We start from the raw sequence: 26,951 nt of genomic DNA, 5'->3' as shown, positions 1-26,951 counted from the left end.
TGGTCCCATAAGGCATTGAGCCTCTGTCTCCATGCTGGTATAGTAAAAAATGCTGAAAATGCTCCAACATTCACCCTGAGAGCTGGCTTACCCTACAGATGTCAACCAGTTTGACGTCTTGTCTTCTCCCACTCAAAATAAAGGAACTACAGGAATTACAGTTCTACACTCCAACAAGAGAATTTTCTGCACTCTTGTAAGAAATATATATTACCTGGGCAAGCTATTAAAGGTGAAAACTAGTCTCACTGTCAAAAACTCTGTATGTAGAAATCTAGTTGTGTAGGAGAATGGGATCTAGACTAGCCTTCCCCTGGATATGCTAACGTTTTATGCGCAGGGTTTCTTATTATTTTCGAGAGGTATGCGTAGATGGATTCAATCATGCCATCTGCAGTCTGAATTTATTTATTTCAGTTCACGACCAGCTTTGAACAAGTAAAATAAGACATTCCCTTATTTGGTAAGAATTATACAAGTTAAAACTTCAGTTAAAATAGTACAAATATAGATATTATAAAATCTAAGTAGCATACATCACATATCTTATAGCAGTTTTCATAAATATAAATATAGCCCCGCATAAACACTTTAAAATTAGGAAGCAGAGATCTTAAACAGCCACCATAAGGTAACCTCCTAAAGTGGTCTGAATTAAAGCCCAGATACGCCTGGTTGGTGTTTGTTGCATAATCTGAGCATCTCCAGTCTGCTTGGTACAGTCCAAGAACAGTTTTTTACCACATCCATTTGTGTGGATCAAGCTTTGACACAAACTTCCGTCAAGACCTCATTGGCACAAACGGCAATGAGGCAGCCAAGGAGCAAGATCTGGGGAACATTTGGACAGGGAGGGCTGAGGGTAAGGGATGACTCACCATATCGGTTCCCAAATCAATGCAAAGGATAGTGATGGTACCCAGGGGCAGTGGAATGTTCGCCATGATGAACAGCAAGAAGGGCGTGATCTCGGGAATGTTGCTAGTCAAGGTGTAGGCGATGGATTTCTTCAGATTGTCAAAGATCAGTCGTCCTGGCAGGAGGGAGACACATGGGCATAAAGGGGACAGACGGGGGGCACAACTAGGGGGCAGGGAAAGCAGGATTCCCAAATGTCAGAGCCAGGCAGATCTCGGCACCCCCAGCATGGTTTCGGGTACCTCCCTCACTCTGTGCTAGATTCTGCACCCCACCTCTCCTCTCTCACCTGCTCCTGATCTTTTTTGGGGGGGTTGAATATCTGCTTCCCCTCCGACAAAGAACGGAGGAAGCAACTTGCTAAGCTAGTCCATGGAGGCCAGGACAAAAATTCAATGGATTTGTCTACAGAACGTTCATTGAATTGTAGGAAGAACTTTTTGAAAGTTTTTTTTTTTGGCAATGGGACAAGCCACTTACAGAGGTTATCAGTAGAGATGGGCATGAACAGGAAAAACAAACAAACACGATGTTCGTTGTTCGTTGCCCTCCACAAACAGGGATTCACGAAAATCGAGGGACATTGCACGTTCACGAACATGTTCATAGTTGGAGGTTCGGGGGGGGGCAAAATGGGCCCCTTGGGACTTAGCTGAATTTGAGCCGGGGAAAGGAGAGTCCATGGGTCTCCCCCTTTCATGTCATTTTCTCTTCACAGTGGCAAAAACTGGACTGTCTGCTGGAAGCTACTCTGAGGGGTTACAAACTGACCTTCTCAATGTCCAATACCCACCAAATTTGCAGGGGACATAGTCCTCAATGTCCTCTGAAGACCCCCCAAGTTTCAGAGAGATTGCACCCTGGGAAAGCCATGATCCATGGGTCCCTCCCTTTCCTGTCATTTTCTTTTCACAGTGGCAAAAACTGGACTGTCTGCTGGAAGCTACTTTGAGGGGTTACAAGCCAGAAGGAAAGCCAGAAGGAGTTCAGACAGTCCATGCCTATGTTGCCAGGGGAATTGATTGAAAGGTGCCAGACTGTCTGGCTTTACAAACGGCTGACGAACGCCCCAAAGAAGGCTTCGAACGAACACATGTTCGCCGGGAACAGGGCCTCACGAACAGCTTGCTCGAGAACAACGGATTGGGCTGTTCATGGCTTTTTTTGTTCATATTGCTGTTCATGCCCATCTCTAGTTGTCAGTGGGAGCATATCTGTACAAAAATCTGAAAACGAATTCACAACAATCTCCACTTCGCAGAGAAAGCTAGGAGTTGTAATTTAGAGAAGAGAGGTTGTGGCTGAAAGTCTCTATCTGAGATGTCTAATCACCAGCCGCAAACTACATCTCCCAGAATCCTTTGGGAGAAGCCACAGCTGTTAAATGGCTGCAAAACAGATGTGTGTTTGTTGTATGGATAAGCCGATATAATCCTCTTTTGTGGAGATTTCCGGAGGGGGGTGGGGATGTTGGACAGACAACCAATGGGAGGTTGTTACAAAAAGAACATCCTTGTTTATGGGAGGGGCTGAAATGCGATTGTCCTGAAGCCCTCTTCACTGATATGGTTGTAAGTCTTCCCCTCAGAAGCGAGATTTTAACTACCCTATGCCTACAACCCTAGACGCTGATCATACTCCCACAATGGACCCTGCCCTTGATCCATTCCTCTGTGGCTTACCCTCTTCAACTCCAGTGACGATGGATGCGAAATTGTCATCTAAGAGGATCATGTCAGCTGCCTGCTTGGAAACGTCGGAACCAGCAATGCCCATGGCGACCCCAATGTCCGCTTTTTTCAGAGCTGGAGAGTCGTTGACTCCATCCCCTGTGACGGCCACAATCGCACCCTGTGTGGGAAAGAAGCACGGCAGTGGTGGAAAATGCCATCAACACCCAAGCGACTGACGGCAACTCTGTAAGGTTTTTGAGGCAAGGGACTTCAGAGATGCTTTGCCACTGCCTGCCTCTGTGTAACAACCCTGGACTTACATCCATATTCTAACGAGGGCTGACCCTGCTTGGCTTCTGAGATCTGATGATATCTGGCTTGCCTGGGCCATCCTGCTCAGGGCAGTAAGAAACATGCACGGCCATTAATATTCTCTCCCCTGACAGAGTCGAATCTGACAGGGGTAGCCCTGTGCATCCCACTGCTTGGAGAAGGGCAATTTTAACAGGGGTTGCCCACAAGGGGGAGATGTGGTCTTAGGACCAGTTGGGGGTGTTATTTATTTATTTATTTATTTATTTATTTATTTATTTATTTATTTAATGTTCTGCCCTTCCTGCAAGTGGGCTCAGGGCGAGCTACATCAAACATAAAATCCAAGTTAAAATCACATTAAGAAAGTACAATCGTAAAATTACAAATTGCAAATCCCCAAGATAGCGGTCTTCACCAACAATAATCCCTTTGCCTATAATACATAGGGAGGGGAAGGCAGGGGAGAGGACGGGAGGGGCAACATATCACTCAAGTTCGTTTATAGAGAAGCCAAGATGATGACATTATCACCCCCTCCCAATAAGATACTGGGGGGGGGGAGGCTCACCAGATAACATAGAAACATAGAAATGGTCTCCACCATGTGCCTAGAAAAGAGTTCCTTCCTACCTGCCTCTGGCAACCCTCCACAATTATGAGCTTTTGTTGTGGGGAGGTGCGGGCGAAGACGATCTCGGTGTGGTTCTGCAAGATCTCGTCAATCTGATCCGTGGTCATGTCCTTCAAATCCGTGCCGTGGATCACGCAAGCTTTGGCATCCCTGCGTGGGCGAGAGATGGTGAGATACTCCTTTCTGTGCCCAGGCACAAGGCCTGGCCCTGCCACTAGGAAATCCCACCTAGGGCAACTCTTTGGAAAGGGTAGTGCTTTAACAGATGTAGCTTCCTCAGGCCTGCTTGGTGCTTCTATTTCTCAAGAACGACAGGGGGAGAAGGCAGAAGAGACCTCCCTCCATTGAAACAAATAAGAAAAATGGAGTTCAGTGCCCCAGGGCCTGGGCCTGGGCTAGATGCATGGGAAGGCAATAGTCAGCTTCACTGACAAAAGGATGTTATAAATCCGATTTGAATCCTCTGTGTATCTTCAGCAATCCAGGTGTGATGCGTGAGGGACAGCAACACACTCTTGTGAAGGGAGGGGGGCATTTTAGCATCTCTGGCTACATTTCTAGCCCAACTTTCCTCGAAGAAAACTCAGAGGGTGCGTTTATATAACAGGCTTAATAGCATTCCCTCTCCCCTTAGAACTGCATCTCTGTCAGAGATCTTTGTGGATAGATGAGAGCCAGTTTGGTGTAGTGGTTAAGAGTGGCGGGACTCTAATCTGGAGAACTGGGTTTAATTCCCCACTCCTCCACCTGAAGCCAGCTGGGTGACCCTGGGCCAGTCACAGCTCTCTCAGAGCTCTCTCAGCCCCACCCACCTCACAGGGTGTTTTGTTGTGGGGATAATAATAGCATACTTTGTAAACCGCTCTGAGTGGGCATCAAGTTGTCCTGAAGGGCGGTATATAAATCTATTAATATTATTATTATTCAAATTTCACACAACACAATCAATAATAAAGATCACGTTATCATCGATTGGCCTTGCTGAGCTGATACAAGTTTCCACCAGAAACCTAAGTATCAGCCAGGAATCGGTGTAAAATGTACACTGTTCCAAGTAATGCCGTCTTTTGCAGTTCTGTAGGTGTTATATCAGAAAGCTGCAGTTTTTCCATATAAGTTGTAAAGTTTTCCCTTTCCCTTTCAGATTTTTCCCTGAGGAAGTCCATCCCCCCTCTCCCAAACTCACCCACCAGCCAAAATTTCCAGAACTTTTCCAACCCAGAGATGGCAACTCTACTTGTTTCACCATCCTCTTGCTGCAACACCGTGCACGGTGGCTTTCCGTCCTCCCTGCAGGGTTGGCGTCCTCTTTGTGGAATCTCCCTACTGGGGTCTGGTCATTGGAATGTGTTCATCATTTGACCACCGTGATTAAGTAAAAAGGAGTGACTCGCTTCATTAAGAGACACTTTTGGGACGTCTTCCCCGTAGGGGAGTGTGGACTTTCTGTTTGTGCAATCCTTGTGTTCATTTTATATTGAAAAGGAACAGGCTAGTGGCCTTTGTGATTAATATTGTTCATAAAAGTGGTTAGTAACTTACACCATAAGTGTGTGCTGTACTTTGTAGACTTTATGTTAAGTTGCTAGTCCTTACTGTTGTGGGTCTTTTGATTCATTATCGCAACACCGTATTTGGCTCCTCCCCTCTGACCCCGCCCTGTGCCCTCACCTGGGGTTGACCTGGCTGACAGGGATGTTCAGGCGGGCAGCAATGTCTTCCACTGTCTCGTTGCCCTCTGAGATGATGCCCACGCCTTTGGCAATGGCCTTTGCTGTGATTGGGTGGTCTCCAGTTACCATGATCACCTAGTGGAGGAGAACGGTGGGGGAAAAGAGGTCAACCACTGAAGGAAAAGGAAGCCAGGAAAACCATCCAAGAAAACCAGCCTGGGTTCCTTTTCAAGTGCTAGAAAGTTCAGGAGGCCCTAGCAGCCCAAAAGACAAAAATTGCCAGAGAAGATGTACGCTCCCCTTTTGCTTACCGACACACACCTAAACATAAAATAGTAGAGTCCAGTAGCACCTTTAAGACCAGGGCTTTTTTTCTGGGAAAAGAGGTGGTGGAACTCAGTGGTGGAACTCAGGACCGCACAATGACATCACTTTGGGTCAGCTGGAACAAGGGAGGAGTTTTTTAAAGTTTAAATTGCCCTTAGCGAAAATGGTCACATAGCTGGTGTCCCTGCCCCCTGATCTCCAGACAGAGGGGAATTTAGATTGCCCTCTGCACTGTGGTGCGGAGGGCAATCTAAACTCCTCTCTGTCTGGAGATCAGGGGGCGGGGACACCAGCCATGTGACCATTTTCAAGAGGTGCTGGAACTCCATTCTACTGCGTTCCCACTGAAAAAAAGCCCTGTTTAAGACTAACCAACTTTATTGTAGCATAAGCTTTTGAGAACCACAGTTCTCTTCGTGCCCTCCATGCATCTAATGAAAAGAACTGTGGTTCTCGAAAGCTTATGCTACAATAAAGTTGGTTAGTCTTAAAGATGCTACTGGACTCTTTACTATTTTGTGACTACAGACTAACATGGCTAACTCCTCTGGATCTAACACCTAAACACAGTTTCATTCTTCAATCATAAATGAACGTGCATTCCCAAAACCTAAAATTGTAATTTGTTGGGTGGTTTCCACACCGCTCCTTGAAAATTGCAGTTTAATGTAAGAATTCCAAACTGACATAAGCTGATATTTCGCCAAGAGTCCCTTACTGAATTTGGAGACAAAACTCTTCAGGGAAGTACCTTTGACCAAGGCAGACCAAGGCTGTCTGGACATGTGAGTTCTAAAGAGGGAGCAGACAGCTGGTGAGTGTATCTCTCTAGCACAAAGACTATCCAAAAAAGAGCCCAAGCTGTCACAGCCCCTCAGCTGCCATTGGCTCAGCTACTCTGATGTCACAGAAGGCTTGCAAGCCTCGGGCCAAACAACAATGGAGCAAAAGAGATGCCTTGAGCTCTGCAGACCATGGAAAACCTGGGATTAACTGAAAAGCACCAGAAAGTATGCTACGGATTTCTGAATAACCTTCCAGGAGTAGATTAGTCAGGGACTTTGGAGTCTTTTGACATGAGTCTCTCTGCAGAGACACATGCATCTTAGCATTGACAGAGAGACTTCATTAACAGCACCAAACCCCTGCGGCAGATACTCCTTTGCTCTGAGCAAAGAAACTAAACAACTTTGCTTGGGGAGGAAGCGGATTTTAGCACTGGGACACCAACGATTTGGCTTCCAGATGAGCTCAGCCTCCCTACCTTGATGCCTGCGCTTCGGCACTTGCCAACAGCATCAGGCACAGCAGCTCGGGGTGGGTCGATCATGGACATGAGCCCTACGAAGCAGAGGTTTTCGGTGGTGAAGTTGACGTCATCACAGTCGAAGGCGAACCCTTTGGGGTACTGCTCCTCAGGTAAGTAGTAATGGCAGAAACCTGGACAAGGAGAAGATAGAAATCTTAAGAGGCCCGTCAAAGCTTCGGATAGGTGCTAATCCAGAGATTCTGCCTTTATCTTTAAGAATTTGGAAAACACACACGCATTTATGGGTGCAAAAATACAGGCGAGCCAGTAGCCATTGCCCTCTTCAAAAACCTGACATTTGAGTTGCTACAAAGACCAGCTTCGTTCATCTGAACAGGGTCTCCTGCAGGTGCCAGGCTGCACACAGGTGAAGTCAGCAGCAGCCCGTACAAGGGCTTTCTCTGTGGTGGCCCCTATCCTGTGGAATGACCTGCCTGAGGAAGTCAGAAGAGCCCCCACTCTCCTGGCTGTCCATAAACGATGCAAAACTGAACTATTCAAAGAGGCTTTTTACTCAAATGGGAGGGCTGTATTGTAGGGATGGGGTCTCAGATGCTTCACTAACGAGTTGGGGATCATAGACTTCATCACTATTTTTGCTTTATATAGTATCTGCTGCTTTAAATATGTAGTCCTATGTACAATCAGCGCTCCATGTTGTCTAATGTTAGTCCTAGACAGGGCTTTTTTCTGGGAAAAGAGGTGGTGGAACTCAGTACCACACAATGATGTCACTTTGGGTCAGCTGGAGTTTTTTAAAGTTTAAATTGCCCTCAGCGAAAATGGTCACATGGCCGGTGGTCCCACCCCTGATCTCCAGACAGAGAGGAGTTTAGATTGCCCTGGAAGGCAATCTAAACTCCTCTTTGTCTGGCGATCAGGGGGTGGGGCCACCGGCCATGTGACCATTTTCAAGAGGTGCCAGAACTCCGTTCCACCGCGTTCCAGCTGAAAAAAAGCCCTGGTCCTAGAATTGATAATGTTTTGCTCCAGTATTTTTTCTACTCTGGCTTGGATCCTTGCTAATGCTATGTCTTTCAAACTTGTATCTGTTTACCTTATGGTATTGCATTGAAATGTACTTGATACTGATTGTATTAACCTCATACTGTGTAATCCCCCTTGAGTCTCAGTGAGAAAGGCAGACTATAAATGACGTAAAGAAAGAAAGAAAAAGAAAGGAAGAAAAAAAGAAAAATAAAAGCTTCTCTTCTGAAGAATAGGAAAAATCTCATAGAAAAATCTCATCAGCACAGCATTATTCCCCCCGTGCACTCTCCAGCCCCTCTCCACCCTCCCCCAGGTTCTGTGGCACCCCTGCCCAGCCTTCTCCCTACCCAGCACACGCTCGCCAAGTCCCCCCAGCTCCAGGTAGGCATTCTGGAAAGCTTCTTTCATCTCCTCATCGAGTGGCTGCTCCTTGCCCTGGAGGATAATGGTGGAGCATCGGTCCAAGATGCGCTCAGGGGCGCCCTTCATCACCAACAGGTAGCGATTATCGTTGGGGTCCTCCGTCTCATGAATTGAGAGCTGTGGGAAGAGGGAAATACTCTTCAGACTCAAACAGGACTTCCACTTCCACAAGTGACACATGCTACAGACTGAACTGAGAGGGAGACTCTCTCTCTCCAAGAAATTCCTTCCACTGGGGTGGGGGACTGATAGACAACCTATGCAATATGCATTTCAAATAATAATAAAATTCGATTTATATGCCACCCTTCAGGACAACTTAACGCCCACTCAGAGCAGTTTACAAAGTGTCTTATTATTATCCCCACAACAATCACCCTGTGCTGTGGGTGGGGCTGAGAGAGCTCTGAGAAGCTGTGACTGACCCAAGGTCACTCAGCTGGCTTCAAGTGGAGGAGTGGGGAATCGAACCCAGTTCTCCAGATTAGAGTCCTGTCACTCTTAACACCAAACTGGCAAACTATGCAGAATCAGGTGCATATTCCAGATGGTTCCACTTCACATTTCAGATGGTGGGGGAAAGTGTTATATTTTAATAGTTTTCCCCCATGTAAAAAAAAAATCCTTGCATGCAGTTAGTTAGCTCATCAGGGAGAGAGCGATGCTAAACCTCTCTCCCCTAAGTACTACATTTTCTACATGCAACACAACAAGACAGGAAGTCTTGAGATTGTCCTTCAGCTCACATACTTCTTGGGCACATCCAAAGGGGAGAGAGCGCTGGAGTCTGCTACCAATTCAGAATCATATCAGTGCGCAATTTGGAATGCATGAGATTAGGGTTTTTTTTCTGGGAAAAGAGGTGGCAGAACTCTCAAGAAGGAAATGAGGAAGAAACACACGAGATTCTTTGAAATAATATTATTTTAAGTACTATTGCCGAGTATTTTCAAGAGGTGCCGGAACTCTGTTCCACCACGTTCCCCCTGAAAAAAAGCCCTGCATGAGATAATCAAGGGCTTGGCCTGAGGAACAACTGCTTCTAGAAAGATCCCCTGAAGAGTCAGACCCGCAATAGTAATTTATATGAACTACACCCAGAGTCTCCGATGTGCTTCTTTGTTGTACTAGTGAAAATGTGAGCCTAATTTTTACTCCTCATTAAAATGTCTTTTGGCCACCAGAGATCAGACAGACTCGCCCTCAAGACCAGCCTTGTCAACTGCTAACTGGCCATTTCCAGTCAAGATAATAAAAATACACCAAGGCCTGACTTTGTTTGTACAGGTAGATTTTTAAAAACTAATGTGTGAAGAAAGATGCAGGCGCTTGGAAAGAGGGGAATGCAATCTGTGTCCGAGTTACACCGCACTCCCTCCGTTTTCCCTTTTTTATTGCTCGAGGAAGCAATGCTTTGGTTTGGGCCGACTTTATTTGGATATTGTGGTGGATTATGGCTAATAAATGGAACTAGGAAATGTGGACAAATGAAACCTGCCAGCATCATCATCAACATTGCAGCAGGCAGATGATACCGGGGACCAGGTGCCTGGGGAATACGCAGCCGGAGGGAGGGGAGAACCATTCTCAACACCCTTCAGAGCAGAAACGTTTTTGGCCTGCAAATACAGCCGCCACCCCCCTTTCTGGCACTGTTTCCCAAGGCCGATCATTCCGGACTGTTGCCCGTCAGGAATCCTGTCTAATCCTTCCCAGCTGTCATTGACAGAGATGGGATTAAAGTTGACTGGCCTGAGAATCCAGAAATGGGGGACTGTATTGGGATCATGTCATCCTCTCCATGGGAACAGCAAAGTTCACAGCTATACCGGGCTGGGATCCCCCTACTACAAAGGTTTCCAAGAGGGCCGTCCCAGGCCATTCCCATCTGGGGCGGAAAGGGAGCTCCTGCTCTGTTATCAGCAGTGCTGAAAGGAAGGAGTAGACGGGAACCGGGGAGGACAAATCGCTTTTTAAAAAAACTACAGGGTGCTTGCAAAAAGTCCAGAATGCAAAAAAGGGAGATCTGTTCTCTTAGCAATACATTCAGGGTGGTCTAATGGAAGCATAACTAGGCGTGTGGGATTCACCGACACTGGATGCAAGGACAAACCCTAATAATAATAATAATAACAACAACAACATTTGATTTATATACCGCCCTTCAGGACAACTTAATGACCACTCAGAGCAGTTTACAAAGTATGTCATTACTATTATTATCCCCACAACAAACACCCTGTGAGGTGGGTGGGGCTGAGAGAGCTCTGAGAGAGCCATGACTGACCCAAGGTCACTCAGCTGGCTTCAAGTGGAGGAGTGGGGAATCGAACCCAGTTCTCCAGATTAGAGTCCTGTCCCTCTTAACCACTACACCAAAGTATCTTAGACAACTTTAACAAAAGCACGAGACTCCTTCAGGGATGGGTAGTATGTTGATGGTGAATCCTCATGACAGCCAAACAGAACCTCCATAGAGTTGCCAACTCCAGTTTGAGAAATTCCTGGAGATCTGGGGTGGAGGCTGGGGAAGGCAGGGTTTTGGGAGAAGAGGGACCTCAGCAGGGTATAATGCCATAGAGACCACCTTCCAAAGCAGCCATTTTTGCCAGGGGAACGGATCTTTGTTATTTGTAATTCCAGGAGAGCTCCAGTCTCCACCAGGAGGTTGGCAACCCTCCATAGTCAGGCACCCTGTGTCAGGATTGGGGACAAACAAGGGGGAAGATGTCACTTTTGACAGATTTTTTAGAGGCAGTGAGAAGTTTAGCATCCAGTATCAGAGATGATAACATTTCGCATTCGGGTAGCACTTCAAAGAACACACACATTATCGCGCTTGCCACGGCCCTGTAAGGTAGGCCACTGTTAGTATCCCCCCCCCGTCCCATACTGCAGATGGGGGAGAGAAACTGGCTTTCCTAAGACCACACAATGAGTTTGTCACAGAGGCGAGATTTGAACCAGCAACCTGATGAATCACAATCACTGGAGTGGCAGGATTTCAGTCCAGTGGTACCATTTTAAGAAAAAATGTATTTTAATGTGTTTTTTTAATGTTGTTAGCCTCCCTGAGCCCATCTGTGGGGAGGGCGGGGTATAAATCAAATAAATAAATAAATTAGAAACCAACAAGATTTTCAGAGTGTACACTTTCGAGAGTCTGAGCTCCCTTCTTCAGAGCTTTGACTCTCAAAAGCTTACACTGAAAATCTAGTTTGTCTCTGAGGTGCCACTGGACTCAAATCCTGCTGTTCTACTTTGGTAGCCACACGGCTACCAACCTAAAATCAACCACTAGGCTGCACAATTGAGAAAAAGATTGGTTTGAGTAGCCTTGGAAAATGGACAATGGGAAAATTGAAAGGAACATTTATGGGGTACTTCTTGACTAAGATAAGCAGAACACAACGGAAGGGTCTAGAAGGTGAAAAGGAAAAGCTATTGGGCTTTTCAACCATTGGGGAGTGTGCACACGTGCAGCATTTCTTCATGGGTATGAAGAATACTATGCAAGAGAATGCAACAGTTCTGGTAGCCAGGACGGGCCTGATTGGTGTCTAGAAGAGGCTGGAGACCAGGAAGAGCCCAGATCTGACTTAGGGCCAAGCTACACATGACGAAAGACACTTGCCTGGCAAGTGGATTGAGTGGAGGGCAAGTGAACAGGGAGAAATACACTTGCCATTCAAGTGTCATTTGTCACTTGTAGCTTGGCCCTTAGAGGGGGCTTGAAGAGTCTTGTCTAGAGATTAGGCTGAGGGTACAGAAAGACAATTACTTTACGGAGGTCTCAGCCTGCTTGGTAGCTCCAGGATATCCGCTCTGACTTCCTTGGAGGATCTCAGAGGAACAAGAGTTTCAGTGCATGAGAGGGGCTGGGATTATAACAAAGAACTGGTTCTGCATCCCTTCAGGGAGGTGCTTGAAAGGAGAGCTCTTTCTGACTTCTAACAAGTGTACAAAATCAATGCATGGCGGTTTGGGCGGAGGAATCAGCTATGCCTGCTAGCCCAGTCCCTGAGCGCCATGCATCGATTGCTATTCTGTGCCTACGCACATGCAAGATATACACGCTCAAGCAGACCATGTGCTCCACCGCAGAACAATCAGGCGCATGGAGGGTCGGGGCGGCGCCTGCTGCTCTGCTCCCAGTCCCTCCCTCCTCCATGTGTTGTTTCTATATGAATCCGAAATGGGCTAAGGAGGCTCCTCCTAAAGAATAACATGAGCAAGGGGCAGAATTATTGCTATCACATTTCCTGACGGATGACTCAGCTGGGAGAGGAGGCCGGACAAGGCCCCTTTATACAGCATTTTTATCAAAAACAAAGGGCCCAGGTCCCCCTCATAGAGGTTTCTAGAGACTGCCAGAGAGTGCAGGGTCACACACGACCACAGCCCTCTTTTCTCACAGAGAAGAAAGTTCTAGAGACTTCGAGAGAGCTGAAGGGAACTTATGGCTGCCATTTTGAATGAAGAGAAAAATTACATGAAGGAAGATTCTGGAAGTGGAGGAGATAATGCCTCAGTGTTATTTACAGGTGAATGTATTAAGGTTTGTTGGTAGTGTTGCCAGGTCCCAGGGCTGGATAGAGGGGGGGCAGGGGGGTAGTCTGCCCCCGGCACTGCCAAGGAAGAGGGGCTGGGCACAGTTGCCAGCCACCGGGAGTGCACGGGCGGCAGCGCAGGCGGCCTCCCAGCCCCCCGCACTGCCTTTCGCCTGCCCCACAGGGCAGGGGGCGGCAGGCTTGCAGGGCAGGCGAATGGCACAGGCAGCTTTCCAGCCCCCTGCGCTGCCTCTGCCAACTCCACGGCGCGTCGGGGCACCCGGCTTGCCACGCGGGCGGCACGCTCTGCCCTGCATGATGATGTCACGGAAGCGATGTCATCATGCAGTGCCGGGAGCGCACACGCAGGGAGACCTGGCACTCACCTTCTTCAATGTTTTTGTGTGCATATGTGAAGCATTCACGCACTCCTGGGATGACATGGTGACATCACTTCCGGGAAGTGATGTCATCGCGCAGGGGCCAGGAGTGCAGGGCGCTCCTGGGGCAGCATGAAAACATGACTCACGAGAGTGACATTGTCACACTGTCCTGGGAGCGCACCCAGAAGGCTCCTGTCTTTCCCCCCACCGACCAGGTGAGTGGTGGGGGGGGCAGAGGGTGAGAACGGGGGATCCTCCTCCCCCACCAAGGAACCTGGCATCCCCACATGTTGGAGAGAAGATTTTAGACAGCATGAAAGCAAAGCTTAGAAAGGAGCAGCAAGGACTTTGTTAAAATGTCTGCACCCCATTCTCCCCACAGAAGAGACCTAAGCATATGCTGTAGGGTTGCCAACTCCTAGCCAGGAAATTCCTGGGGAGGGTGGTTGGCATTTCTAATGGGCTACCAACCACTAGCTGCACACCCTACCTATTTGCATTCACCCCCCACATCAGCACAATTGTCTACAGAACCTAAAGACTGTGCTCATGCGCTCCATTCACACGACTGAGGATGTTGCTTTTCAAGGGTACCCAGCTGCATGGATGGAGCCTGCATCTGCATTCTTTGTGCTGATGGAGGGTTGAATGTGGCTGGGGGGGGGGGTCAATACTATTGAACATGATCCCACTCCTCATGAGGAGCCTATGCACAAATATAATAATAATAACTGCTCTTTTATATCGCTCTTCTAGACAGATTAGTGCCTTACCCAGAGCGGTGAACAAGTTAGTGTTATCATTATCCCCACAATACAGCTGGGAAGCTGGGGCTGAGAGGAGGAGCTTACCCAAGGCCACATGCTGAGCGCATGGAAGTAGTGGGATTCGAACCAGTAGAGTGCTGATTTGCAGCCAAACCACTTAACCACTGTGCTATAGCTACACAGCTGAAGTGTACATTGAAGAATTTCGGGACAGGGAACTGCTCTGCTAATCTGAAATGTCACCCGTTGTTGTCCTTTCTAGAAAGTTCACACTGCAGTGCTTGGAAAAGTCTTGAAGAGGGCAACTGAGGGCCAAGCTACAAGTGACGAATGACACTTGAACGGCAAGTGGATCGAGTGGAGAGCAAGTGGAGGGCAAGTGAACAGGGAGGAATACACTTGACGTTCAAGTGTCATTCGTCACTTGTAGTTTGGCCCTGTGATGATTAAGAGGTTGGACCAGCTTTCCTATAAGGAAAGGCTGAAGAGTGCGGGACTTTCCAGTTTAGAAAAGAGATAGCCAAGGAGGGACGTGATAGAGGTTTATAAAATTATGCCCAGGGCAGACAGAGTGGATAGAGAGAACTTTTTCTCCTTCTCCCTGAACAGTAGAATTTGAGGGCACCCAATGAAATTGATGGGGAGTAGATTCAGACAGACAAAAGGAAGTATTTCTTTACTCACTGAGGGATTAACACGTGGAATTGGCTGCTTCAAAGATGTAGAGATGGCCAGAAGCACAGGGGATTAGACAGTGTCATGGATAATAATAATAATAACATTTAATTTATACACCGCCCTTCAGGATGACTTAACACCTGCTCAGAGCGGTTTACAAAGTATGTTATCATTATTCCCACAACAACAATCACCCTGTGAGGTGGGTGGGGGTGAGAGAGCTCCTAGAAGCTGAGACCGACCCAAGGTCACCCAGCTGGCTTCAAGAGGAGCAGTGGGGAATCAAACCCGGTTCTCCAGATTAGAGTCCCATGCTCTTAACCACTACACTGAACTGGCTTTCAATAGGATGAAAGGCTTGTCAGTGGCTTCTAGCCACGGGGACTAAAGGGAGCCCGTTTGGTGTAGTGGTTAAGAGCACGGGACTCTAATCTGGAGAACCGGGTTTGATTCCCCACTCCTCCACTTGAACCCAGCTGGGTGATCAGTCACAGCTCTTCGGAGCTCTCTCACCCCCATCCACCTCACAGGATGACTATTGTCGTGGGGATAATAATGACATACTTTGTAAACCTCTCTGAGTGGGCATTAAGTTGTCCTGAAGGGTGATCTATAAATCAAATGTTGTTATTATTAACCTCCACGTTCAGAGGCAGTCCACCTCCGAATCCAGTGCTGGGAGGGGGCATCAGAGGAAGGCCTCAGCTTCTCGGCCCTGTCGCTGGCCCTCCAGAACAACTGGTTGGTCACTGTGCAAGACAGGATGCTGGACAACTGGGACTATGGTGATCCAGCAGGGGTCTTCTTATGTTCATTCTGAGGTCTGGCCAAACAGCCTGAGAGTCCATACCTGGTATTTGTTGGTGGAGTTGAAGGGGATCTCGGCCACTTTTTTGCTTTTCTCTCTCATGAGCTTGACCGATCCGGATGAGAGCTCGATGCATTTCAAAAGCGCCGACTCAGAAGCATCCCCTGCCACGTCACGCTGTCGGAAGAAGGGGGAAAGTGTCTAAAACACAGAGATTGAACAAGATTCCACTCGCCCACGACTAGCAATGGGCACGATCCAAAAAAAAATTAACGAGCCAGCGGATCGTGGTTCGGCGCTGGCGACGATCCCAAATTAACTATCCACACCGATCATCTCCCGTTCCCGAACCGTGGATCGTGGATGCCAAAGTGGGGCATGCTGGTATTCCCAGCTATGTGGGAAGGTGGGTTGTGGCGGCGGCCGACTCTCTCAGTCTCTCTCTCTCTCTCCAAAGGCTAGCAAGTAGCAAGCAAGAGCTCTGTTCCATTCCACTGCTCACAGAAAATGAAACCCAGCCTGGGAGACCACGGCTATTTATAAGCATGGGTCCCATTCAACAACACAGGAGGTCTGTGTTTGGCCATCAGAGCTGCCTATCAGGGTTTGCAGGGATGAGATTGGAGCGCCCGTGGCTACAGAACACCCCCTTCCCCCTCCCTCCCCTGGGTGTCTTCTCCCAACTGGTGACTGCTTTGCTGCTCCGTGGTTGGAAGGAAGCCCTGCTGGTCAAGGAAAGCTGGGCTTCCATTCGGGTTTCCAGGGCGACAGAAGGAGGGCAAACAGAGCTCAGGCATTCCCCTGGCTCCGTTGCCAGGGGAATAGATTGCTGGCACCTGAGTGTCTGGATCCCCAAACTGAGCCCGAATGCCCCGATCTAGGCCTCTCCCAACCGCTGGATCGTTGGCCGTGGACGATCACGATCTGCCGGGTCACGATCGCGCAATCGCCATTATCGTGGGTTTTTTTCGTTCGTAATGTGGATCGTGCCCATCTCTACCCACAACACCCTTTTGCTCAGGCGTGGTAATCTTACAGTCTCCAACAAGATAGAGGGAAGGTCTCAGCAACCTATATACTAAACAACAACCACAGGTCCAAAGAGACCAAGATCAAAAATATTTTTTAAAAAAATATATACGAAAGTCTAAGTGCTATTGTGCAGTAATTAGAAGAAGATTCTCAATTTTGTTCTACTCCATACATGTTAACAAAAATACAACACCGATGCTTAACAATTCAATTTTCACAATTGCATCATCTGAACAGGTAATTACTAAGTATATTCATCCCAAAGTCCAACGATTAATCTGTTTTTTCTTCCTTTTGCAGGCAAAAGCCGTCGGCTGGAGAAGATGGAACGGACACCGTGGGAGCCGGAGATGGAACGAAGGTCTCCCGGGTAGTTGGCAGTGGGTGCGCCAGCAGTTATAACAGCCCGTTCCGCATTGTTTTGCTTTATCAAGCCATTCATTTAAAGCATCATCTTCAATAAATATATTTACAACCCAGCATTGCTTAGTTTCTTCCCAACAGAAAAAACAAATTCATCACTGGACTTTGGGATGAATATACTTAGTAATTACCTGTTCAGATGATGCAATTGTGAAAACTGAATTGTTAAGCATCGGTGTTGTATTTTTGTTAACATGTATGGAGTAGAACAAAATTGAGAATCTTCTTCTAATTACTGCGCAATAGCGCTTGCACTTTCATATATATTTTTTAAAAATTTAAAAAAATATTTTTGATATTGGTCTCTTTGGACCTGTGGTCCCTGTTTAGTGTATAAATCTTACAGTCTCCCCAAGTTGCCAACCTCCATATTATTTTGTTTTGTTTGGAAAGAAGATAAGAGGAATGGAAGCAGGTTTCCTGACACCGTTTTTCTCCTTGAAAGAACATTTCTGCAGCATGTCCTTCGCCTCCCTTTCCCCCTATCTACACACTCTTTCACAGAGGTTTGGGTTTTCTACTCTCACCTTGAGAATGGGTATGTTTTCCTGACCTCCCTTGAACACCGCTCGGTTGCAAAGCCCCGCGATTTGAGACAAGGCCACCCAAGTGGCGGAGCTCTTATCAAAGGCCGTGCCTGCAGGGAGGAGAAAGGGAGATAAAAAGTCACAGTGTGAAATTCTAGAGACCGGATTGTGGAAGCCCAAGAAAGAAAGAAAAAAAACCAGACGATCCCAAAGGGGAAATAGCCACTCTTTTGCCCAAGATGAAACAAGGACTTCCCACCACCCAAGACAGATGAAGGCTACCTTTTCCCCCAACGGCCCTCACCAGACTGGTCCTCGGTGGTGTCAGCCTCGTGGATCTGGTTGTCAAACCACATGTGGGCAACCGTCATGCGGTTTTGTGTCAGGGTTCCAGTTTTGTCCGAGCAGATGGTTGAGGTGGAGCCCAGCGTCTCCACGGCTTCCAAGTTCTTCACTAAGCAGTTCTTGCGAGCCATACGCTTAGCGGTCAGGGTGAGACACACCTGGTAGGAAGGCAGAAGTCAGCGAGGCAATGGACTGCAGGAAATCATCCAAGTCAGGGCTCCTTCAGATTTGCAAGCGCAGACAGAATATAGGATCCCAGACAGAATTGACAACGCTGGTTAATTCCCCACACTCACGACTTCCTGTTCTTTGGATATTCAACCTGATATCAGAACCCAGGTCCTACAGGGATATGACAACCCCCTTCCCTGAGTTTTCAGCTTTTATGAAAAACTCTGTATGTCTCTAGTCCTGATACTTATAAAGGGAAATGTGTAGGCAATATTCCAACCAGTTCCCACTTCCCCAGGACTGAAAAGCAGTTAGGCACTTGTCATGTTTTATTTTACCAAAATTCTTGAATAAATAACTTGAAAACAATGGCTGTTTCCACACGTACCGACATAGTGCTAACCTCTCGCAATGAGGGCATTGTTGCAAGAGGTTAGCGGTGCTATGCCAGTACATGTGGAAACGGCCAATTGTGCCACTTGAGTTCAGGATTCTCTTCGGCCCGCACGCCTGCAGTCGAAGGCACTTACAGTGACTGTAGCCAGAAGCCCCTCGGGGACGTTGGCCACAATGATGCCGATGAGGAAAATGACGGCTTCGAGCCAGGAGTAGCCCAGAATCAGGGAGAGGACGAAGAAGGAGACCCCCAGAAAGACAGCCACGCCAGTGATAAGTTGGATGAAGTGTTCAATCTCTACGGCAATGGGAGTCTTGCCAACCTCCAGGCCTGAGGCGAGGGTGGCAATTCGGCCCATCACTGTTCGGTCGCCAGTAGCTATGACGACGCCCCGTGCTGTGCCTGGTAGGATGAAAGACCAGGTTCACAAACCTATCTGCACTATAAACTTACGTTGGTTTCATGCTCGTTTACCGAAGTATCATGAGCCTCCCCCAAAGAATCCTGGGAATTTTAATTTAATAAGAATGAGAACAATCTTTTAGAGAATCCTATCTCTCCCGAAGTTCCCCAGGGAAGACAATGACTCAAAGAGACGCTTCACTAACAAGTTAGGGACCATAGACTTCACCCCTATGTTGCCTTACGTACTATCTGTTGCTTTAAGTATATGCTCCTATGTACTACCTGTTGCTTTAAGTATAACCCTACTGAGTAGTTCAATGTTGTCTAATGTCAGTCCTAGAATTGCTTATGCTCTGTTTCAGAATTTCTTCAACTTTGTGTTGGATTTTTGCTAATGTTATGTCTTTGTAAACTTGCATGTATTTATCCTATGGCATTTATTGAAAAGGCCTTGAAACTAACTGTGCTAATCTCACTCTATGTAATCCACCTTGAGTCTCAAAGAGAAAGGTGAACTATAAATGATATAAATAAATAATCCCATTTAGGACTGTAATACAGTCAGGCCCCAGTAATGAAACCTAATATATAATATTAGGTTTATATATGTATATAGACTTATAATATATAAGTCGTCCGTCAGCACACCAGTAGCCCTGAAATCAAGTGTGTATTCAAACTCTTCTAACATGCTAAACATGTTATATCTGTTTTCACTCTTAGTAAGTTAAAATAAGTCAATCAATCAAAACAGCAACAACATTCAATTTATATACCACTTTTCAGGACAACTTAATGCCCACTCAGGGCAGTTTACAAAGTATGTTATTATTATCCCCACAACAATCACCCTGTGAGGTGGATGGGGGTGAGAGAGCTCCGAAGAGCTGTGACTGATCGCCCAGCTGGCTTCAAGTGGAGGAGTGGGGAATCAAACCCGATTCTCCAGATTAGAGTCCTGTCGCTCTTAACCACTACACCAAACTGGCTCTCTTCCACAATCTCCATCAATCTATACCCCCATTCCTCCTAGGCTCTGGTCCTACCTTCCACACAATTGGTTGAGAAGAAGGTGATATTCCTGGTCTCCAAGGGGTTGTCGTGGGTGCAATCAGGAGATCGTGTCTGGGGCTCTGATTCACCAGTCAAGGAGGAATTATCCACCTGGATAGAAAGAGAACCACACATGTAGTTATAAACTGCTAGTTAAAAACTGCTCTGAACTGGAAATGGATTGTCAAAAGCTTCATATTCAAACGTTCTCATTTTAAACTTTGATGAAGACTTCACATTTCAGATTTTAAGATTCTCAAAGTCAGCATGCAACTATAGAAAATCCAAGCATCTCTGACCTCTTGCCTCAAATTTTCCATTTCTATGGGGGAAAGCAGTATAGGAATATATGAATAAACAAATAACAAATCTGAACCTTAGTTTCTGAAGTGGAGCAGTATGACATATTACAAGATCTCTACAGAAGGTGAGATACAATTCTACAGTGGTGCTTCCTGATGTATCATGCACTTAAAATAAATGTCTAATTCTTCTACATTGAAATGTTCTCTACAAGTCCCTCTCAGTTCCTCCTTCCTACTAAGGAAGAGAAATATCTGCAGACTAGGGCCGTTTTCACACGCACCTGTAAGATCGCGTAAAACTCATGGAACAAACATCTTCCTAGCCTGATTTCCCAGCACGATCCCCTTTAATGGCGCAATGATGTCAGAAATTGCACCATTAAACGGGATCGTGCCGGGAAATTGCACTAGGAAGACGCTTCGTTCCGTGAGTTTCACATGATCTTCCGGAGGCTTTGATCGTGTGAAGATGGCCCAGATCATTCTCCACAGAAATATCTGAAATAGCCATTTTGATGCCAATGTGAATCATCTCACTTGATGTCGAACAAATTGTGAACGATCTGTCTCAGGGCTGGTAGCACAAGCTCCCCTCCCCGCTGGTTTTGGTTAAGGAAGGGAGAGAACTTCACAGATCTTACAGTGTGGGTCACAAAATGTTCCATTTTTCAGACAGCCCTTTGACAAAAATGCACATTCCAAGGCCTCACCTTGCATCCGTGGGCTGAGATGATCCTCAGATCTGCCGGGACTCTGTCTCCGCCTTTCACTTCCACCAGGTCCCCAACCACCACGTCCTCAGCATTGAGTTGCATTTTCTCACCTTCCCGGATCACCAGAGCTTGCTATAGGATGAAAGTGGCAGCCTTGTGAAGGTGTTCGTACCAACTTCAACTCCAGCCCTTGATCTAGTCCCAGGGAACCAGGAGGGGTTCGGGGCTGTTCCCTTTTCTCTAATCACTTGTATTGTTCATATCAGGGGTGGAGTCAAAATGGAATTTGGGGAGGGGTGCAAAAGGGGAGGCAGACTAGAATGCAGAGACATTAGGGGAGGGGCCAGGCTAGAATCCAGAGACATTAGGGAGGAGCCAGGCTAGAATTCAGTGACATTAGGGGAGGAGCCAAACTAGAATCCAGAGACATTAGGGAGGAGCCAGGCTAGAATTCAGTGACATTAGGGGAGGAGCCAAACTAGAATCCAGAGACATTAGGGAGGAGCCAAGCTAGAATCCAGAGATATTAAGGAGGAGCCAGGCTAGAATACAGTGACATTAGGGGAGGAGCCAGGCTAGAATTCAGTGACATTAGGGGAGGAGCCAAACTAGAATCCAGAGACATTAGGGGATGAACCTGGCAATTTATGCAGGAAACGTGGCATCGTTTGGTGAGATCATGGACTGCCTGGCAGAATTTTGAGTCTATTGCCTTTTCAGACCCTAATATTAGTTACTGGATAGAACACTGCCAGTCTAATGAATGAAACTATGCTCTTCCCATTGCAATCGGCTAGCAACTCTATAGGCACACTCCTTATTCACAGTTCATACCTGTGGCACCATGTTCTTGAAGGACTCCATGATCTTAGAGCTCTTGGCTTCTTGGTAGTAGGAGAAACAGCCGGTGATGATGACCACAGCAGCCAAGACAATACCGAGGTACAGCTGTCAGAGGGTAGCAGCAGATACAGGAAGTTGGAATCTCAGAAACCTTGTGGGATTCCCTCATTTTACCCAGTTCGCCCTCCCAGGCACCCCTAACACACTGCAGAAATCTGTCCCCCAGCACTCACATTGTCCCCAGCTGGGTCGTCTTCAGTCCCAGCTTGGATGCCGTAGGCCAAGAAGCAGAGGATCGCCCCGATCCACAAGAGGATGGAGAACCCTCCAAAGAGCTGGCGGCAAAACTTCACCCATTCGGGAGTGGTAGGTGGTGGGGTAAGTGCGTTGGGGCCATCGCGGGCCAGGATCTCTTGGGCTTTGCTGTGGGTCAGGCCCTGTTGGGGAGACAGAGAAGCTCATTCTTCCATGAGCCTGCAACGGAGCTGCAGCTGCCTGCTTGCATCTTGCTCACGTGTGATCTCACGTGGACGGAGCTGTCCAACAATTTCTATGTACAGCCAAATTCTCATGCCTTCGTCCACCCAAAAGAGGCCCAAAAGCAAACTGAACTCTGTACCAGGAAGTGTACTTTCCATGTCTAGGCATGGTGGAACCTGGGCCATAAATTCTTAAGTTCAGATGTTGCATAGAGATAGTGGAGGGGATGTGGTATCCTTTTAGCTCAGCTTCACTGAACTTAACTTGCTTGTTTATGGTAAGTGTACTAATCTTTCTACCCTGACCTGGATAGCTCAGGCAAGCCCGATCTCGGAAGCTGCTAAGCAGGATTGGTCTGGGTTAGTAATTGGATGGGAGACCTCCAAGGAAGACCAGGGCTGCAGAAGTAGGCAATGGCAAACCACTAGAGACCACAATGGTTAAGTGGTTTGGCTGCGAATCAGCACTCGTCTACTACCCTGAGCTCAGTAGGTGCCCTTCAGTAAGCCACTCCTCTCAGCCCCGGCTCCCCAGCTGTATCGTGGGGATAATAATAACACTGACTCTGTTCACCGCTCTGAGTCGGGCACTGATCTGTCTAGAAGAGTGGTATATAAATGCAATCATTATTGTCGAAGGCTTTCACGGCCGGAGAACGATGGCTGCTGTGGGTTTTCCGGGCTGTATTGCCGTGGTCTTGGCATTGTAGTTCCTGACGTTTCACCAGCAGCTGTGGCTGGCATCTTCAGAGGTGTAGCACCAAAAGACAGACACTGAGAGATCTCTGTCTTTTGGTGCTACACCTCTGAAGATGCCAGCCACAGCTGCTGGCGAAACGTCAGGAACTACAATGCCAAGACCACGGCAATACAGCCCGGAAAACCCACAACAGCCATAGCAATCATTATTATTAGTCTCTTGCCTTGAAAGCACCTGCAGAGGTCGCCATCAGTCAGCTATGACTTGACAACAACTTCTACCACCACTACTCTTTCCAAGAAAGTACTAGGTGACATGCAGAAATGTCCTACACAAGGCTTGCCCAGACAGCCCACATTCCATCTTCCTTTTCTTTTCGATCCTCATCCTGTATAAATGGATTTCCCAAACTTGTTTGTCAAGTCCTGTTTCAGAGGTGCTTGATCTTGCAGTCATTTGCAGCCAGTTCACTCCCCGCCCCAAACCTCTCCAAAAGATAGAACCCAACTACCAGCATCATGCGGTGCTCCAGTTCTAACCAAACCTCCCCCAGTCCCTGAGGAGAGAGACTCTAGCACCTAGTAAAGGGGGGAGAAAAACCTGCTGCCAGGGTGTCATTACCTGCACAATAGTAAAAACTCCAGTAGCACCTTTAAGACTATCTAACTTTATTGAGGCATAAGCTTTCGAGAACCACAGCTCTCTTTGTCAGATGCATGAGATGCATCTGACGAAGAGAGCTGTGGTTCTCGAAAGCTTATGTTTCAATAAAGTTGGTTAGTCTTAAAGGTGCTACTGGACTTTTTACTATTTTGCAACTACAGACTAACACGGCTAACTCCTCTGGATCTATTACCTGCACACAATCTGTATTGTATTTTCGGCACACCTCTTCAATGGACATCTTGTGCTCAGTCTGAAAAAATGCAAAAGTAGAGTGAGAATTCAATGGCCTTTCTGCCCTTCTACAAACTTCTGCCACCAGATTCACCCTCCAATTTTATGCAGATTTTATGCATTGATTTCACTAATCTTAAACTTGAGACAGTCGGCATCTAATTGCACTTTAAATGACTCAGGGGTTAAGCCCCATAGTCCCTGCTAGTCCCAGTCAAGTATGAGCCTGAAGCCGGCACCCCTTTTTCACTCACCATCGCCACTTCCTTCTTAAGATCATCCATGTCTCGGGCTTTTTGTCCTTTGGCGTCTTTGCCCTTTTTAGGCGAGTCCTTCTGGTCATTTTTATCTTGCGTGGTCGCCACACGATAGCTGTCTGAGCGGCCGTACTGCACAGGAAGGGGGGGGGACAAAGATCAAGGCATTGATGAGGAGTGCAGAGTTGCTTCCTTTCAGCATTTCCCAAGCACCAACATCCTTGGTGCAAACACATTTAGAAATCAAAAAGAGTCCAGTAGCACATTTAAGACTAACCAACTTTATTGCAGCATAAGCTTTCGAGAATCACAGTTCTCTTCATCAGATGCATGGAGGGCAAGAAGAAACTGGTCAGATATATAGGTGGAGAGGGGAGGGAGGAGTAGATGCAAACAATAGCTTCTGACATGGAGATCAGTTTGCTTCTGTTAAGGAAGTCAGTTACTTCTGATAATGAGATAGTCAGTTACTTCTGATAATGAGATAACCATACATAGTCTCTATTCAATAGAGACTATGAATGGTTATCTCATTATCAGAAGTAACTGACTTCCTTAACAGAAGCAAACTGATTTCCATGTCAGAAGCTACTGTTTGCATCTACTCTGCCCTCCCCTCTCCACCTATATATCTGACCAGTTTCTTTCTGCCCTCCATGCATCTGACGAAGAGAACTGTGATTCTTGAAAGCTTATGCTACAATCAAGTTGGTTAGTCTTAAAGGTGCTACTGGACTCTTTTTGATTTTGTTACTACAGACTAACACGGCTAACTCCTCTGGATCTAGGATGTTTAGAAATGTCTTCTTGGGAATGTGATAGACCTGATCTATCCCAAAAAGGAACACTCATTTCCCAAAATTTGTTCGGGGAAATGTTTTGAACTTGGGGAGTACCCCTGATGCAGGCATTATCTCCAGCCATCTAAGAAAGTAACCATCTTTCTTAACACCCATGTGGTCAGACTGTTTCTTCATTAATTCTATCACAACCAGGAAGATCAACCATCCTATTTCGCATGCTGAATCCATGCAAACAGAAGTGACTTGATGGGACTCTTGGAGCTGTGATACTCCATTCGCATGGAGCCTTGCCAAAGCCTAAACATCTTCCACAAGTGTCTTCTTGTTCACACAGGACATAATTCACTGTTGGAAAATTGTGATGGAGAGATGTCCGTCAGAAGTCTTGCTATTTTGAAATGTTTGGAAATTTTGATGGTGTTTCTTAGCCTTGAGACAAAGCCAAGATTGACTGTACTTTCTCACCCTGGCGAAACCACGGTAGTCTAAACTTTAGGGAACAGAAGAACAAGCTAAGACCTGATTATCTGCTCTGGATGTTGTTTTTCATTCCTTAAAGGAAAAAAGTGAATTTCTGAGAGCCAAGGCAAGGTAGGGTTGCCAGCCTCCAGGTAGTGGCTGGAGATCTCCCGGAATTACAACTGGTCTCCAGGCCACAGAGATCAGTTCACCTGGAGAAAATGGCTACTTTGGGAGGGTGGGGGGTAGACTCTACGGAATTATGCCATGCCAAGGTCCTTTCCCTCCCCAAACCCCACTTTCTCCAGGTTTCTCCAGGTTTCACCCCCCAGATCTCCAGGAATTTCCCAACTTGGAGCTGGCAACCCTAAACGAAGGGCAAAGTGTGATTTTCAACACAGAAGGGCGGGGGAGCCTACTTGAACTGCCTAACCCATGTGTGTCAGTCCTATGCTGCCATCCTATTTTAATAAAATTTAGAAAGATGTTTTGCCTCAAACCTCGATTTTTTTTCCTTGTTGGAGTTTATGCTGTAGAAAGAGCATCTCCCCTTCTAACTGATAAGTCCTACATATTATGCTCAGGTATAGGGTTGCCAGCTCTATGTTGTGAAATTCCTGGAGATCTGGGGGGGGGGGGTTGTGAAACCTGGAGAAACCTGGAGAAAGTGGGGTTTGGGGGGGGGGGAGGACCTTGGCATGGCATAATTCCATAGAGTCCATTCTCAAACATAGCCGTTTTCTCCAGGTGAACTGATTTCTGTGGCCTGGAGACCAGTTGTAATTCTGGGAGATCTCCAGCCATTACCTGGAGGCTGGCAAACCTACTCAGGTAATAAATAAGGCCTCAGTTTTGACTAGGTCTTAGGCCGATCTGTGACAAAATGCCATTCCACAAGATGCTCTGATAGTCCCAAGTGTAGGTGGTGTTTAAAGGGATTTGATACATTCACAGAGGATATCTATCAGTCTCCGTTAGCCATGGTGACTAAACCAAACCTCCATGTTCAGAGGCAGTATTCCTCTAAATACTAGAAACAGGGAGGAAAAAAGGTGGTGGAACTCAGTGGGTTGCCCTCAGAGAAAATGGTCACATGGCTGGTGGCCCCGCCCCCTGATCTCCAGACAGAGGGGAGTTGAGATCACCCTCCATGCTGCCGAGCGGTGCGGAAGGCGATCTCAACTCCCCTCTGTCTGGAGATTAGGGGGCGGGGCCACCAGCCATGTGACCATTTTCAAGAGGTTCCGGAACGCCGTTCCCACACGTTTCCCCTGAAAAAAAGCCCTGGGCATTAGTTCTTGCCTTGTTTGTGAGTTTCCAGAGGTGTCTTGCAGCCTGCAACTTGTGGTGCAGAACCAAGCAATAAAGAAGGAATCTTGGTTTGGCCCATTCCTGGTGATTCTTATGGCCATAAGCAGGCACTGAATTAGTACGTTTTTCCTTTAGATTCATTGGGTTTGTTTATCCATTTATTGGATTGTGGTTCTCTGGTACTGTTGATAATGACAGTAGCCAAGCCACAATTAGACCTGTAAATAAAGTACAAAGTACGGGGCTGTAGGGTACCAATACCGCACTATTCACAACTATTAATGTTAAATATTAAATTAATATTAAATATCAATTACTATTACTATTAATACCAACACTATTAATATTAACAGCAATTGAATTCCACATATGTGGAATTTCTACAC

General features: G+C 46.9%; 1 protein-coding gene across 1 annotated transcript in view; it reads right to left on the bottom strand.

Annotated features, from left to right (window-relative positions):
• The window catches only part of ATP1A3 (ATPase Na+/K+ transporting subunit alpha 3), a 30,829-nt gene extending 7,080 nt beyond the window's left edge, over positions 1–23,749 (bottom strand). The window contains exons 1-15 of the mRNA XM_054998842.1: positions 23,695–23,749; positions 21,893–22,096; positions 21,651–21,764; positions 20,814–20,948; positions 19,792–19,909; positions 18,474–18,742; positions 17,732–17,930; positions 17,428–17,537; positions 15,488–15,622; positions 8,184–8,376; positions 6,802–6,977; positions 5,209–5,345; positions 3,537–3,687; positions 2,601–2,769; positions 879–1,033 (exon numbers count right to left, since the gene is read on the bottom strand). Of these exons, the coding sequence (XP_054854817.1) occupies positions 879–1,033; positions 2,601–2,769; positions 3,537–3,687; positions 5,209–5,345; positions 6,802–6,977; positions 8,184–8,376; positions 15,488–15,622; positions 17,428–17,537; positions 17,732–17,930; positions 18,474–18,742; positions 19,792–19,909; positions 20,814–20,948; positions 21,651–21,764; positions 21,893–22,096; positions 23,695–23,742 (2,313 nt within the window). The 5' untranslated portion in view covers positions 23,743–23,749. The remainder of the gene's footprint in view (positions 1–878; positions 1,034–2,600; positions 2,770–3,536; positions 3,688–5,208; positions 5,346–6,801; positions 6,978–8,183; positions 8,377–15,487; positions 15,623–17,427; positions 17,538–17,731; positions 17,931–18,473; positions 18,743–19,791; positions 19,910–20,813; positions 20,949–21,650; positions 21,765–21,892; positions 22,097–23,694) is intronic.
• Between the last annotated feature and the right edge of the window lie 3,202 nt (positions 23,750–26,951).

The sequence above is a fragment of the Eublepharis macularius genome, chromosome 15, assembly GCF_028583425.1.
Source record: "Eublepharis macularius isolate TG4126 chromosome 15, MPM_Emac_v1.0, whole genome shotgun sequence".
NCBI classification, from domain to species: domain Eukaryota; kingdom Metazoa; phylum Chordata; class Lepidosauria; order Squamata; family Eublepharidae; genus Eublepharis; species Eublepharis macularius.
This window is presented reverse-complemented; position numbering and strand designations above follow the sequence as displayed.